Source organism: Desmodus rotundus, chromosome 5 (assembly GCF_022682495.2).
Source record: "Desmodus rotundus isolate HL8 chromosome 5, HLdesRot8A.1, whole genome shotgun sequence".
Lineage (NCBI taxonomy): Eukaryota > Metazoa > Chordata > Mammalia > Chiroptera > Phyllostomidae > Desmodus > Desmodus rotundus.
In genome coordinates this window covers 10746207-10762476 of record NC_071391.1, presented here as the reverse complement: position 1 = coordinate 10762476, position 16270 = coordinate 10746207, and the positions used below count along the sequence as shown (strand labels likewise).

At 37.6% G+C, this 16270-nt stretch overlaps 1 protein-coding gene across 3 annotated transcripts; it reads left to right on the top strand.

Moving 5' to 3' along the window:
• Positions 1-1909: 1909 nt before the first annotated feature.
• Positions 1910-11742, top strand: LOC112299240 (olfactory receptor 10AG1). 3 transcript variants are annotated; one of them, XM_053924847.2, is made up of 2 exons: positions 1910-2057; positions 9859-11742. In XM_053924847.2, the coding sequence occupies exons 1-2, from the start codon at positions 1986-1988 to the stop codon at positions 10798-10800; spliced, it is 1014 nt and encodes a 337-aa protein (XP_053780822.1). In that variant the 5' UTR covers positions 1910-1985; the 3' UTR covers positions 10801-11742. The 3 variants fall into 3 exon arrangements, with proteins under 3 accessions (XP_053780822.1, XP_053780824.1, XP_053780823.1); XM_053924849.2 differs by lacking the exon at positions 1910-2057 and adding an exon at positions 7456-7545; XM_053924848.2 differs by lacking the exon at positions 1910-2057 and adding an exon at positions 7480-7545 and having other exon boundaries at positions 9719-11742.
• Positions 11743-16270: the final 4528 nt, after the last annotated feature.

The following is a 16270-nucleotide window of genomic DNA, read 5'->3' as shown; positions in this document are numbered from 1 at the left end:
ATAATACATCATCTGTGTACTGCACTGTGGGTTCCCCAGCCAAGGTCAAGTCGTCTTCTGCTAGCATGTGTTTGACCCCCTTCACCCTTCACTGCCCCCTTCCCCTCTTCCCTCTGGGAACCACCAGACTGTTGTCTCTCTGTGAGTTTTGTTGTTCTTGTTTATTTGTTACTTTTAGTTTCATATCCCACAATGAGTGAAATCATATGGCTCTTAACTTTTTCTGTCTGACTTATTTGGCTTAGCATCATATTCTCAAGGTCCACCATGTTATCTCAGATGCCACTGTCTCACCTTTTCTTATGACTTTTTGTATTCCGTTGTATGTATGTACCATATCTTTTTTAAAAAACAACTAAAAGGCTTTTATAATAGATACCGAGGTGGACAAATGTGAGATTATTAAAAATGAACATAGTTAAAATTAAATGACTATAAGTGAATATTGAATCAAGATAAATAAAACAATCCTCAAAACAAAAAAGAAAGAAAAATGTCAATTGGTCCTAAATCAATGGAGAGGTTCTATATTTGACGAATGAGAAAGATAATTAAAAATATAAAAACTGTACAAAGAATGACATATGTGAGTTTCTTGTCTTGGACAAATCAAAATGAACAGAGATTACATTAGTGGTAAATTCATAAATCGGGCCTATGTCCCTTTTTCAGTACCAAAAATATGTATAAAATGCTTTTCATATATTGCTGACAAAAATATTTTAAACAAATTCAAAAATGACAAAGTAAAAAAAGCAAAAACTTAAATATGTAAGACACTAAAAGTGTTGAGAATTAAAGCACTAAATAAGGCTTATGTGAAATAACTAAGATAATTTAAATCTATTCACACTTAATGACAATAAAACAAATGTGTTCCAATTTTTGAGATTTCACCATATCAACCCAAATGGGAAAGTATTTTCCCTGAATATGCCAAACATTGATCAAACAAACATTTCCCGTCCAGGAAATGCTCTTATCAAGCGTGCACTAGGAGCACGCAGAGGTCACTTGGGGTCACGGGGAAGCCGCTGGGCCGCTCTGCAGGTGCATTGCCTCTGACGCAGGCACATGTGGGAGATCTGAAAGCACTGGGCAGCAGGAACTTCCCAGGGTTTCTTTCTTGCCCCCTATATGCGGTGCTGCAGGCTTACTTGGACTCGAATGAGGTGTGTAAAGAATCCAGGCTTCTGGAGAGTTCAGAGGACAAGAGGCGTTCAGCTAAGGTTGCGATTTCTCTCCTGTAATCAAGCCGGGATTGTCAAGCCCCCATTAGGGTGGTTGAAAACCACCAGTAAATAAACAGATGTGTCTTTAATTTTTAGTCTTGTAGTCAGGACGTCTGCTTCCCTATTAGTTCTGAAAACAGTTGGAATACAATGTTGCTTTGGCCCAGTGTAAAGGTTATTTTGCCTAAACATTCCGAAGGTTTGAATGAGGAGTAAGACATGCAAAGCCACGGTGTCTGGGATAGTGGCTCTGACTCCATTTGGACGTTGTTTTGTCTGTCTTAGTTTGCACAGTTCTTTATACCTTAAAAGGAGAACTAAACACTTTAAGCCAATGTTTAGTACTTGATTTTTGGGAGCAACTGTCTAATAATTTTATTTATAATAATTATTCTGTTCAATTTGGATTTTTATATGTACCTCAGATAATTATTAAAATGAGAATTGTTTTAATGAGAACAACTACTCACAGACAGCAAGAAACATCAGGTTATATGCACGAGGCAACGTTCCTCTAATATTAGCTATGCAATTTACTTCTTAAGTTCATTACTAATTACCCAATTTATAGGTCAGAATACGTTTATCAACTCTCTGCTGCAGGATGGGATTGAGTAAGTGGAAGCTCTTGAAACATAATGCCGGGTGATAATGTCCTTTATTTGATTTTGACAGATCAGTTAGACAAGAATAAACTTCTGGGGAAAGTTCCTGCAGCACCGGGACGAGCCAGAGCAGTGTTAGAGCTCAGGAATGCACGCGGTCTGCTTGCCAAAGGGCACACGGAAGTGTCGTGTTGCTGGGAGGGCGATGCAGAATTCCATGGTGAGCACCCCGCTGGGAACTGTGAGGGACACAAATGTTTCTGCTGAAGGACTCTGTTTGTGATGCGTGGGGCAAAAAGACTCACTTTGCTCTGTCCACAAACAAGAGCTAAAAATGCTCTTTCTAGAACCCTTCAATTGCATTAAAATGCAAACTTACTATCTATTTCATTGTGTTGCTATCTTTAGATTTAGCATATGTTCACCATTGTATTCAGTTTTTCTCTTAAACATTATGATATAAAATGCTGCCATTTGAATGGAAATAATGACTTTATATATTAATTCCTCAATCTCCTCTAGGCAATAAAAACAAATCAGAAGAATAAATGATTAATGTCACTATTTTTACAGATGGAACACCAAAAAATACCAACCAGAAGCAAATTTCGCTTCAATGCTGGAATTTGATTTGGGGGGACTTTATTGTATTCCCAATCTCTGAATGATATTTTTGTGTGTGATATTTTTCTTGTTTGTGTAATAGTGCTCGGGGGAAAAGGCATCATTGTCCTCATAACCGGAGCTGACCAGGCTCTCCAAACTCCAGTGTGTCTTTTCCTCAGTAATTTTTTCTTCCTGGAAATCTGTTATGTATTTCTCACTCTTTGTAGAATACTCATAAAAATTTGGACTCACAAAAGAAATCCATTTTTCATTGTTCGTGTAACAGAAGTATGTTTTATCTTAATGCTTGGGCACACAGAATTCTTTTTCCTGACAGTGACATTCGGTGATGGCAGTGTGGCCATTCGTGGCGTTCTGCCACGTCCTCTGGGTATGAACCACCAGCGCTGTACCTGGCCGATGATGGCTGGCTGTTGGGTGAGTGGACTTCCAGTCAGGCTGAGGCAGACGTGCCATATCTGCTCTCTGCCATTTTGTGGATCTAACCAAATTAATCACATCCGTGACATCCTCCCAGTGCTCAAGCTGGTCCGTGGGGACCCTTTCCTGCAGGAGATGCCGGTCTTTACGGTTCTTGTGCTGTTTATTATGATCCCCTTTTTGTTAATACTTGGCTCCTACAGTAAAGTCCTCTCCACCACCTTGAAGTCACATTAGCAACAGGATGAGCCCCCACTTTCTCTACTTGCTCATCTCACAACATAGTTGTGGCTTTGTTCCGCTCTCCAAACATTCGTGACCCGAATCCAAACATTCTCCCAGGACAGACAAATTCCTCTCCCTTTCCTACGCCGTTGTCACCCTGGTGTGTAATCCCAGGATAAATAATCTGAGGAATAAGGGGGACAGGATGGCCTTGAGAAAATGGTACCTTAGAGTTCAATGCATCAGCCACTGATTTGAATGCATTTTCAGTTTTCTCCCTTAATTCTGCTTTTGTCTGATTGGAAGTTACCTTGTATTTTCCTTTTATGCTCCACAATGAATTGATTGTCCTTACTTATTCTTGAACTTGCCATTTTTGGCTGGACTTTCTGATATCCCAAGTGGTAATATTTCCAATAAGAAATGAATATTTTAGAAATCTTATGCTTAGTGGACTAGTTTCTATCAGCAAAACTTTGCTGCTGATTTGAAACTGTTGACAGAAAAAATACAGTATCTTTTATCTAGTAATTCATGTCCCAATATTTCCCTAAAATATCATAGTGTATATTTTAGATCCTCTTTCCATTCATTGTTATTATTTCATTAAAAAGAAGTCGGCTAGTAAAAAATACTGTATATGGAGAGCCTTTCGAGCACACTTGCTGAATGACTGTAGAACATGAACACATTTGAATATGTTAAAGTTTGCAGTGTAGAAAAGATGGAATTTTAATAAATTACATTAATTTAAATGAGTGTAAAGGTGTAAAAAGTGATCCTGGCTTCCCATAATTCAGAAAAAGATTCAGATAATCTTTAAACCTAAATACTAAATGCAGCATGACTCTTTGCAAAGGTAATACATGTTTATGGCCTCGACTGTGAGAAAAGTAGCTTTAATAAGACTAGTAGCCATAGTGGAAAGCATTGATATGTTGAATGGAATTGATGAAGAAGTACTCTTCATCCAAAGAAGCCATTCAGAGTGAAATTTTCAATGCAAAATGCTTAATACACCACATATAAAGAAGTGCTCTAAATTCAAAACACAGAAAACTTGAGAGAAAATTTGTCAGGAAACTTGAAGGAGCATTTCACAAAAGATGGTAAGCCAAATGACCAAGAAAATGAAAATCGCTCATCCGTAACCAGTAAAAGGTATATTAAAGTCAAATGAGATCTTGGCACACTCCTCAGAAACACACTTTTTAAATAAATGAATCAGTACTGACCATGCCCCAGGTGTAAATGGTGTGGACCAACGGGAGCTCTCATGGATGCAGGAATGTGCGCCCAGACAGCACTTTAGCCAACAGCCTGCTTTTCTCCAGAGAATTCTTATATTTTCTTTTGCTTTATCTTTCAATTAAATTTATTGGGGTGACATTGATTAATGAGATTATACAGGTTTCAAGTGTACAGTTCTATATCACCTGCATATTGCACTGTGGGCCACCCCCAGATTCCCACCACACAATTTAAATCTTCTTCCTTCACCATTTATTTGACCCCCTTTACCATTTACTACTAACCCACCCCCCTTCCCTCTAGTCACCAGCACACTGCTGTCTGTGCCCGAGTTTTCGTTTGTTTGCCTGTTGGCTTGTTTGTGCACATGTGGTTTTCACTGTTCCATCCCACATGTGAGTGACAGCACATGGTTCTTGACTCTTCCTGTCTGAAGTGGACTGGACTTTAGCACAGAGCACAGACTCTGAGCAGTGGCCTGCATCCTGGCCCTACTGCAGACAAGATTGGATTTTGTCCACAGTGAGATGGATGAAGATGGGACGTCAGGAAGTCAGGAGGGGAACCCCCTTAATTGGACCTCATACAGAATCCATACCACAGATCCCCACCCTCCCGTGCTGGTCTCAGGAAAATCTTTTCCTTTAGACATCGCAAGAACTTGTTTTCCACCAGTAACAATGCCACACTTCTATTTTTCCTGAAACTACTTCAGGAAAATTAATCACCCTTTACCTCAAAAAATAATCAACAACAGAAATATATTCAAGAGCGGAGAAACTACCGAATTGTTTGGGGGAAATGAATCAAACCTCTGCGAGGGCTTACTCCAAACCAAGCCATATGTATTTTCCAAAAACTAAAGGAATGACGTCCATTTCTGGTTTAGATCACTGGTCACGGCAAAGCAGTCTTCTTAGTGCAAGCACTAGGAAAATGTGCATAAGTTATAAAACTTGTATTTTAGAGGCATCACAGAGCTCTGGGAGAAAAAAGGATATGTGACAACATCAAAACTAAGGTTCATAAAGTCAGAACGTGATAGCCCATGTGGTTTTTTATACTTAGCTGGATTACAATCTGTGGCTGATGCAATGTCATGTTACTAAATATGTAACTTCATGTCTGCAAATTTCACTAATCGATTCAAAAAGTGAACACGGTTGTGATGCTGATCAATGGTGCCTGCTTCCTCTTTATTTACATAAAACGCACAGGAAGTGTCTCATTTTTTAACTAATTCCTTGTTCAAATTAAAATTTAATTCTTTATAATTAAAGTTGAGTGTCTATATGTTTAAAAGATTACTTTCCTATCTTTTCTGTGAAATGGTCCTTCAACTGTTTAGTTTGTTTTTTTGGTTTTTGGGGACTGATCCTCAGTATTTAGGAATAAGAGCACTTTATTTAAGATATTATTTGTAATCACTATTCCATTCTATCGATTCTATTTGACTTCACTTTGGAGGTTTGCTTCTTTTTATAATGCAGAATTATTTATTTGGCAAAGAAGCGTTTTCAATTTTTTGTGTCCTGCTTTCTGAATTGTGAGTTATAGTTAAATTTTTCTTACTCCAAAATTATTAAAAAATTTTCTTAGACTATCTTTATCATTTCACTTTGTAAAATATTTAACCTTGTGTATGTTGGGTGTTTTTCTTGCTGTAGTATAAGGGATTAAGAAAAGTTTATTATTTATTATTTTTTCTTCTAAGGCTGCTAAATTCTGCCAATAGTATTTATTTTGTAGTCCATAATTGCCAATTTGGTAAGCTCTCTTTGTTAATGATACATTCTCATTTGTATTTGAGCCTTTTTCTGGGATTTGCACTCCGTGGCACCAGGAGATCTCTCTAGCCATGCATGATGCTACAGTGTGCTAATTATGAAGCTTAGAGCTCTGTGTTGGCTGAGCTACTTGGATGCGCTCCTGCAGTAGTCAGCCCTGCCTGCCCCTCACTCTGGTGCTGTGCTGGGTCACATCTTGGTACCCTGAGGCGTCCCACTGCCCACTCCTCCCTGGCCTTCCCTGACGGCAAGTGACTCCTGATATTTTGTCAGAAACTCTCCTAGTCACTCGCCAGTGTCACATGACTATAGGAGTTTCCTGTCTCGTAAATGTATTTTCCTCATAAACATAAACCTTTACAAGTCACCATTTACTAAATAATAGGAAGGAGCATCCTGTTTTTGTCATGAGAAATTGATTCCAACCCAAGATTCTTAACCAATGTAAGCATTGAAAACAATATGTCTTTCCCACAATTGAAGCCTGTTTGCTTGGCATCTTTGAGTTAAAATTTTAATTTTGAACTATGTTTAATAAATACATTCAACAGCTAAATCTCCGGTTTGCTCAGGTGGTCATGAAGAAACAGATACATTAGCTCTGTCTTCAGAACACTTATTACAACTGGTACATGGGCCAGCCTTTAGGAATCAAGGAACCTATTAGAAAAGAATGTGTTTTTTAAAAAATAAACAAGTTCGCCTTGGCTGCTGTGGCTCAGTGGATTGAACGCCAGCCTGCAAACCAGAAGGTCACTGATTTGATTCCTGGTCAGGGCACAGGCCTGGGTTGCGGGCCAGGTCCCCAGCTGGGGACATGCTAGACGCCACCAACTGATGTATTCCTTGCACGTGGATGCTTCCCTCCCTCTCTCCCTCCCTCCCTTCCCATCTCTCTAAAATAAATAAATAAATAAAATCTTTTTTTAAAGAAATCCTCGTAAGAAAAACAACTTCAAGATTACCACCTAATAGGAGCAGAGGCTCCATATAGAGCATTTATATTAAATAAGGTAAACATTGAATGTGTGTCAATATGGGATGGCCTCAAACGGCATTGCTCAGCGTGCTCTTTGTGTCTAAGAAACAAGGTGCACTGAACACTCTACTCCACGGAGAGACTCAGGAAGGAGAATTCTGGGTAAAGTGAGAGCTTTCAGGGGAAAAGTACACATAGCAAATGAGACGGTGCCCAAAGTATTGTTTTAATTAAAAATTTAAATGTGTCGGGTGGAAGAGATCCCAGGGGCAGAGATGACTATTTTACTTAAAGAGCATCTTCTGTTTAGAAAGAACACACTATTTGAAGGCGCATGAAACAAGTGGTTTCACCTACATTAATTTAAAGATTTAAACCCTCTACAGTGAGAAAAACTGGCAACATCCCAAGTAAAAAAGGTAAATATGAACTACTTTATACTGACATTCAGCTTTAGCACATGTTTTTAAATTTAAAGTTAATATCGAACTTATAGTAGGACATGTGTCATTGCAGTGAAGCAAATCGTGCACATTGTAATTCTATTAAATACAATGTATAGTGGGCGATAAATAATGATGTTAAATCACTTCAGAATACTGAAAACCGGAATATTGAAGAATATTTTCTAGGTATACATAATATTATAGAAAACTTCAGTTTGAGCCAACACATAACAAATAAGTTTAATATTTATGCGCTCAGCTTGATATTATCTTAGGAGATTTGGAGGAAAACAATCCATGAAATAAATGTCCAACCATTAGGGAATCCAAAGAACATTTATATTAATGGGGGAAAAAAGATAGATTTAAGTACTTTTCAAGATAAAATGTTAAGTGTTTTATTGATTTCAAGATTTAATTTGACATTTTATATCAAATGTACAGATACAGCTGAAGCTTAGGTAGCTTTTTATATGTAACAAATTAAAACGTTCCCTTAATTATTTGGATTTATTCAAGGAATGAAATCTGGAATTTAAAATAAAACCATCAAAGATTGAATTTTATTTCCTTGAATAATAAGAACTTAAGCATTTACAAGAAAGAACAGTGACATAGATAATCTTGTTAAAGCACAAAAAAGTGAATCTATTTTTTCTACCTTGTTCTCCTCTAGAGAAAAACATGCACAAATCGTGCATTTTTCATGTTATAAATTTATGATTTTATCACGAAAAATTGGATTTGTGCAGTTACAAATTTTATATATATACATGTAATATCTTTAGTACCAGAAGTCACTTTATTGAAGTAATGAATTAAATTACTTACATTAAATGCTGCCATTCATAAATGTGCTGTGTACCATTCACACTTAAAAACTGGATTACACCCTGGCTGGTGTGGCTCAGTGGGTTGAGTGCCAGCCTGTGAACCAAAAGGTCACTGGTTTGATTCCCAGTCAGGGCACATGCCTGGGTCACAGACCAGGTCCTGGTTGGGGGCCTGTGAGAGGCAGTCAAATGATATTTCTCTCACACATAAAAGTTTCTCTCCCTCTCTTTCTCTCTCCTTTCCACTCTAAAAATAAATAAATAAAATATTTTTAAAAGTTCGATTACATTGCATGTTAATTCTTTTTTCCCTTTTAAGAATAATGATTTCACTTAAAAAGTGTTTCATGCTTTACTTAGTTTTGGAATCAGGCACTTTAAACAATTGTTTAATTTCACAGAGTTTGGAGGTAGGATTCACACTCAAGTCCGATAATTAAAACGAAAAATCCTAGGCTCTGACTTGCCGTTAAAACTTTTGTGCAAATGTACCAATTTTCTTAAGATATCCAAATTAAAATAGCAATACACTGGGAAACAAACTTCGGTGCAAATGATCACAGTATCTGTCATTAGTCAGTGTCAGTATCTTTATGTCTAAAAAAGGTTAGTTTAGAAATGGTTACCTAAAGTGTTGTTTTTAAAGAACAACAGAGATGGTGGAGGGGCACCCAGTATATGGGGTAAACACCCCAGGTAATATACCCCACACCCACACGCACACACAGGTAACACACACATTCTAAGCCACTGCTGTGTGTCCAGGGTTTCCCTCCTTACTGCTCTCCGTCTCTGTGTTCCCAGGCAGCTTGTCCACAATAGAACCCTCTTATATTCCCCACTCACTATTCTACTAAAAAATAGCTTGTTTTATTCCATTATATGCAATAAAATTCCCTCTCTCTCTCTTTATCAACTACCTAATAATATGAACTGTGTAATGACGTGTACATTCAAGGTAATCAAATGATGGAAGAGAAATGAAGTGTTACAATAGGCAGTGGAAAAAGTATAAGGAAGGCAATTTTTCTCTTTTTTAATTTCTTTTTGTATTAAATACTTTTGATTTTTATTGTTCAAGTACAGGAAGACAATTTTTAATATAGAGCTGGATTGTCAAGAAGAGTAATTCATGAAAAGGGAGATTATATGGCAAAGCTGTGGGTCTGTCTTCAACACCCCCAGTTTCTCCAGTGTCTGTGTTGAGCAGGACATGGTTGGGTTTATCCTGGGCTGTATTCAGGAAGTACGAACAATGACCTGAAACATAATTTAAGGGAATTTTACACTGATAATCCCTACTATCTACACAGAGAAAATGAGGAATGTATTAATTGGAAACAGTTGCAGTGATCGTGAAAACCAATCTTCTCGTCCAGATACAATGTAAAGAAGCGGCACTCACCCATGAGGGTAAAAATAAAGGCACACTGTTAATTTCCTCTGTCCACAGATGAAGCACCAAGAAAGACCACCAGAGGGAAATCTAACTGAGCCGATGGAATTTGTTCTCCTGGACTTTGCTGATGCGCCCCATCTCCAGTGGTTTCTATTTGGGTTATTCTTAATTATCTACATCATGATATTGATAGGCAATGGCACCGTGTTTCTAATCACAAAACTGGACCCTGCTCTCCAGACCCCGATGTATTTTTTACTGGGCAATTTTTCCTTCTTGGAAATCTGCTACGTGTCAGTTGTTCTCCCCAGAATGCTCACGAGTCTCTGCACCCAGAGAAGAACAATCTCTTTGGTTGCCTGTGCTGCACAAATGTGCTTCTTCCTCATGCTGGGAGCCACTGAGTGTTTCCTTCTGGCCGTGATGGCCTATGACCGTTACATGGCCATTTGTCACCCTCTGCACTATCCTCTAGTTATGAACTACAAGGTCTGTGTCCAGCTGGTGGCTGGGTCTTGGATCGGTGGCATTCCAGTCCAAATAGGGCAGACATTCCAGATTTTCTCCCTGTCCTTTTGTGGTTCTAATCTCATCAACCACTTCTTCTGTGACATCCCCCCGATACTCAAGTTGGCCTGTGGGATCTCCGTTGTAAAAGAAACAATGGTCTACATAGTTGCTATGCTGTTAGGCACAGTTCCATTCCCATTGATCCTTGTCTCCTACAGCAAAATCATCTCTACAATTCTGAAACTGCCATCAGCCACAAGTCGGGCCAAAGCCTTCTCCACCTGCTCATCTCATCTCATAGTGGTGACACTGTTCTTTGGATCAGCCACTATCACCTACTTAAGACCCAAGACTCAAGACTCAGCAGGAACCGACAAAGTGCTTTCTCTTTTCTACACTATTGCGACTCCCCTATTTAACCCCATGATATACAGTCTAAGAAACAAGGATGTCATAAAGGCACTGAAGAAACTGCTATGTAAATAATCTACTCATTTATTAAAACATGAGTCTATTCACAGGAATTGATGTCTTACAGATCTTTAGTAAAATGTCAACAGCTGTTTATCTTAAACTCAATTTATCGATGTCCCAATTGAAAATTAGCTAAAACATTGAGATTTTTCGGTCTTCAGTTGTAGTTATGTATGTGTCCACAGAGAGCATTTCATTCTTTGGTGCATTGTTTAATTTTATTGTGAAATATTTCTTCTCAGTCAGAATTTTTGACAAGGATCTATGTAATAGATTCAATTGTAATAGATTCAATTGTAATAGAGTCCCTGCTGTATCACATATTGGAAACTATGTCACTCATTTTCATAATTTGTCACAGAAATTTTTAAAACCAGGCTGGTAATGGAATATTACTTAAAATTTTATGTATATTTAGCCCTAGCAATGACTCGATAGGGAAGTTATGTTTTTAGAGAAAAAAACATCTTTCATTAGCAATGTACTTTCATACAATAAATGATGATACAATGATACCAGTGAATATTAGGCAGGATTTATGTGTATATCCAATTAAATATTATATATAATATAATCCACTGATATGATAGAACCACTATTATTATTAAAATATTTGCATATAATAAGAAGAGCTTGGAGTAGTCATGAGATTGTTCATAAGTCATTGTTTTTAAGTATATTTTCCTAGAGATGACAAATGGAAGAAGAAATCTAGGGAAAAGGAAATAAATGTTTTTAAAAGTGAGCATCTCTTATAAAAACACGGTATCACACACATACCTTGTGCACCAAGTAGGCACACACATTAGAAATGATCAATTAAATATAATCATCAATGTTAACTATGGAAATCTCAGAGTAAATCATTTCATTATTTTTCTTTGTTTTACTGAAATTCTGCAGTGTATTACAATAAACCTGTGGTATTTATGTAATCATACAAAGCACACAATAAATTTGATTCACTGTGAGTAAAATCATAACATGTGTGTGCCATTTTTCTGCAGATATTATTTTCAAACGTGCACACTCAGATGTGCAAATCTCTGTAACTTTGCTAATAATATCCTTCCTGTCATTCCTCACTTTAATCATTAGAGTCATCTGCATTGTTCTTGATTACTTTTCCTAATGTTTGTCAAGTTTTTCAAAGAACCAAGCCTTGGTTCATTTGACTGGTTCTATTTATTTCTATTCTCAATTTCATTTTTCTACTCACAGTTATTTTCTTCCTTCCACTTTTTTTTAGTTTAATATTTTCTTCTTTTTCTTATGTATTAAGGTGAGATCATTTTCTTTTGCAGCATAGGCATTCACAGATATAAATTTCCCTCTGGGAATGGCTTTTTTCTGCATTCCCTTAATTTTGGTGTGTTGTATTTTCATTCCCATTTGTCTCAAGATATTTTCTAATTTCCTTGGTGTTTTTTCTTTCACACATTTGTTGTTTAAGACTATGATGCTTAATTTCTACATATTTGTGAATGTTTTAAGTTTTCCTCCAGCTATTCCTTCCTAATTTCATTCCTTTGTGGTGGGAAAAGATACCCTGGATGATTCAATCATTTTAAATTTATTGAACTTTGTTTAGTGACCTAACCTGTAGCTGAGCCTGAAAAATTTGTCATATTCACTTGAGAAGAAGGTATATTCAAGAGTCTATGGGTCACACATATGTCAGGTCTAGTTGGTTTATAGTGTTGTTTAGATCCCGTATTTCCTTATTGGTCTAACTTCTAGTTCTTCTATACATTATTGAAAGTTGGACATTGAAATCTCTAACTCTTATTGCAGAACTGTCTGTCCTGCCTTTAATCTGTCGATTTTTTCAGTGTGTTTATAATGATATCTCTCTTTTATGGATTGATATATTTATCATTATATATGGTCTTGTTCTTTCTCTTGTAACAATTTTGTCTTAAAGTTGTTTTATTTTATTTTATTTTATTTTGGTCTGAGAATAAGATAGCCACTCCAATTCCCTAGTTACTGTTTGCATGTAGTCTTTTAAATTATATAGCAAAGAAAATGTTACAAACAAGAAACACCAACATCAGCTGTGAAGCACCACCAGGATGGGTGCCTGAGCACAAAGAATGCCACTTTGGCATACTGATTATTTTGAAATACAGTTACTTAAGAAAGCTGGTGTCTTGTCATACATTGGAGGCAACAAGAGTTCCCTGGTTCACACATCCTTTGCATTTATTCTGAAATACTGTGACAAAGAAGGTTATGAATCACTTTTTCTGTGATGCCCTCCCTGGTTAAGCTAACCTGCACAGACACATCAATAAATGAGTGTGGCTTCTCTCCACATAGGGCAGCTCAGTGGAAATGATCTGTTTTATCACATCATCATCACCTACTTTTTCACCCTTTTCTCAGACTTAAAGATCCACTTTATCTCTGGGAGAAGAAAAACCTTCTCTCTATGGGCCTCTCGCCTGCTTACTGCTGCCACCCATCAGGGGAGTCTTCTCCCAATATTGATAAATTTATCTCACTTCTACACCATGGGCATCCTCAGGCTGAACCTGCTGATTCATAGTTTGACAAACCAATACGTAAACGACACCACTAGGAAAGCCACAGGACTGAAGGCAGATTCCTTGTGAGACACAACTTTCCAAGATGCATCTAATTCCCTAATTCCAAGCTGTAACTGGCAACCCGCAACAGCCTTACCAGCACACACACAACTTCTCTCACAAGAATTTCATCAAACCCTCGTTTTTCACATAGTCCACTGCAATTTATAGCCCCAACGTATAAGAAAACATTTCAAAATTTTAAAATCACTCCTTAAAGTAAAAGCTGCAACAGACTATAACCAGCTGTCACAGGGGTATCTAACCTGCAGCCTGCGGGCTGCATGTGGCTCAGGATGGCTGTGAATGCAGCCCGACACAAAATTATGAATTTATTTAAAACATTATGGATTACTTTGTGATTATGTGTTGCAAGGTATTTAATGCTTGGTCCAGGACAATGCTTTTTCTTCCACTGTGGTCCAGAGACACCAAAAGGTTGACACCCAATAAAGGATATAGCAAATACCTCAAAACAGTGTGTGTGTGCAGGCAACATCATGTATAGATTATCCATTGGCAAGGGTAGATTACTGGATGGGGAAGAAGCCAGATTCCCTGATTCATATGCCAGCTCTGTACTCAGCTACTGAGGGGCACTTTGAATAGGTTACTTGATTTTTCTATGCCTCAGTTAACTATCTGTGAAATGGGGAGAATATAGTACCTGTGTCACTGATTGTTACATGATTAACTAAGTGAATGATGGGAAGACTGCCTAAGCCATTTGAAGCACTTCATGGATGTTAACCATATAGATGCCTATGACCCACACAACAATCTTAGAATTATACTCCAGGGAAACCAATGAATATGTTCACCCAAACACATGTACAGAATATTCACCATTGAATTATTTGCAACAGTATAAAACTGAAAACAACTCATTTTTCCTCAACACATTAAATCAGGAGCTGACACACTTTTCCTTAAAGTGATAAGTAGTGCACATTTTTAAGATTTGTGGGCTCTACAATTTTCCACAACCACTGAGATTGGCCTTTGTTTCATAAGAGAAACCATCGACAATATGTAAAGAAATGGTGCATCGCAGCTTCAATAACACTTTACGTGCTGTAGTTTGCTGACCCATGGTCCAGATTTGACAAATTACTTCATATTAAGTTTGTACATTCAGAAACTACACAGCAATGACGATGAATGAACTGCTTCCACAAGCAACAGCACAGAGAAATTTTACAGACATAATGGTGAGTGAACAAGCCAGACAAAGATGGGTAAAAAATTACATGATTTGACTACTATAAACCTCAAAGACGCACAAACTGATCTAACATACTGGACATCAATTTGTGATGGGTGTGGGGATAATTTCTGAGATGCTAGCAATGTTCTTTTTCTTTTGGCCTGGTTCTGGGTGCACATGCTGATGTATTTTTTTCCTCAGCCACCTCTCTTTCAGTGACATCTGCTACAACACAGCAACTGGATCCAGAACACTGGTAAGTTTCTTTGCCAAGACATCAGTTCCCTTCAGTGGCTAATATCTACAATGCTTGATCTTCTGCACCTTTGCACAGTCTCAGTGTCTGAAGTTCGTGGTGATGGCCCTGGATGGGCACAAGGCCAGTGGCAACCCCTTCCTCTTTACATTCCCCATGTCCAGCATAGTGCGCACCCTGCTCATGGCTGGGGAACACATGGTGGGAATTACGGATGCTTCAGTAAATACAATGTTAATGTGCTGCTTATGTTCCTGTGGGTCAAATGAGATTAACCACTTCTTCTGGGATGGCCCACCTCACATTCTGCTGTATTGATGAGATTCGCAACTCAATCAGTTGGTGATATTCACAATTTTTGGCTTCATTAATTGATTACCATGTCAGAACTTTGTGTGCTAATTGTTATATATCCCGGCACTGATGAAGACCAACTATGCTGAGGGGAGGTTTAAAACTTAGTCCACCAGCACCTCCTACTTAACTGTTGTGGTAATTTCCCAGGGGACTCGATCTTCATGTATTTCAGGCCAAGTTGCTCCTACTTCATAGATCAAAACAAAATGAGCTCATTGGTCTACACCCTTGTGATTCCCATGCTAAACCCTGGGACTTATGACCTACAGACCAAAGATGTGAAAGAGGACGTGGAAAAACTTAGAAACAAAAAATGGCTCCATTGAAAAAGTATATATTTGCATGCATGTGTGTATATGTGTGTACATATATACACACATATGTATACATATATACACACATATATGTATATATATCCCAACATTACATACACTATGTTCCAAAAATGGGAGTTTTGGATTCATTTGGCATGAACCAATAACTATTTGTACGATGTTTCCCCACACCAAAATGTGTCATTTCCTAATTACTCCATGCTTTCTTTTATTCCTTCAAGGTATTTGTGCTACTCTCTATTTGTGGAAATTCTGTGGACTTCTACTTACCAAATTTTTATTGCATTGATCTTTTATTTGTGCATTAATTTAATTTTCTATAATTTACTGAGAGTTTCCAAAGTCTCTCTTGCAGTTCTTTGTGCTTTTTATTCCACAGCAACTACTGCAGCTTTTCTACTGAGGAATCTTATCATCTGGTGGAAGTGACAAATTTTGATAAATGATCATTCAAATTATTTATAATAAACTATAATGATGCCATAATGAAAAAGGACTGGGCACTAACATCCAAAGTATATTCAGCACATAGAAGGAAGGAAGATAAAATATGTTTCCTGACATGAACACAACTACCTGCAATCAAAAAGATAAGTGGGAATTAAGTGAGAGCTTCCAGTAGTTAGAGCAGCATTCTAGGCAGATGGATCAGCTATTAGAGAGGCCTTGAGATGGACAAAACCATGTCTTTTCTCTGGGATGTAAAAGCTTAATGCAGACCAGCATGGCTAAGGTA

Bases quoted from the DNA above. Each gene is read 5' to 3' on its own strand.
- LOC112299240 (XM_053924847.2), top strand. From the start codon at position 1,986: ATGCACGCGGTCTGCTTGCCAAAGGGCACACGGAAGTGTCGTGTTGCT. The intron at 2,058-9,858 runs GTGAGCACCCCG...CTCTGTCCACAG, and splicing joins GGGCGATGCAGAATTCCATG to ATGAAGCACCAAGAAAGACC.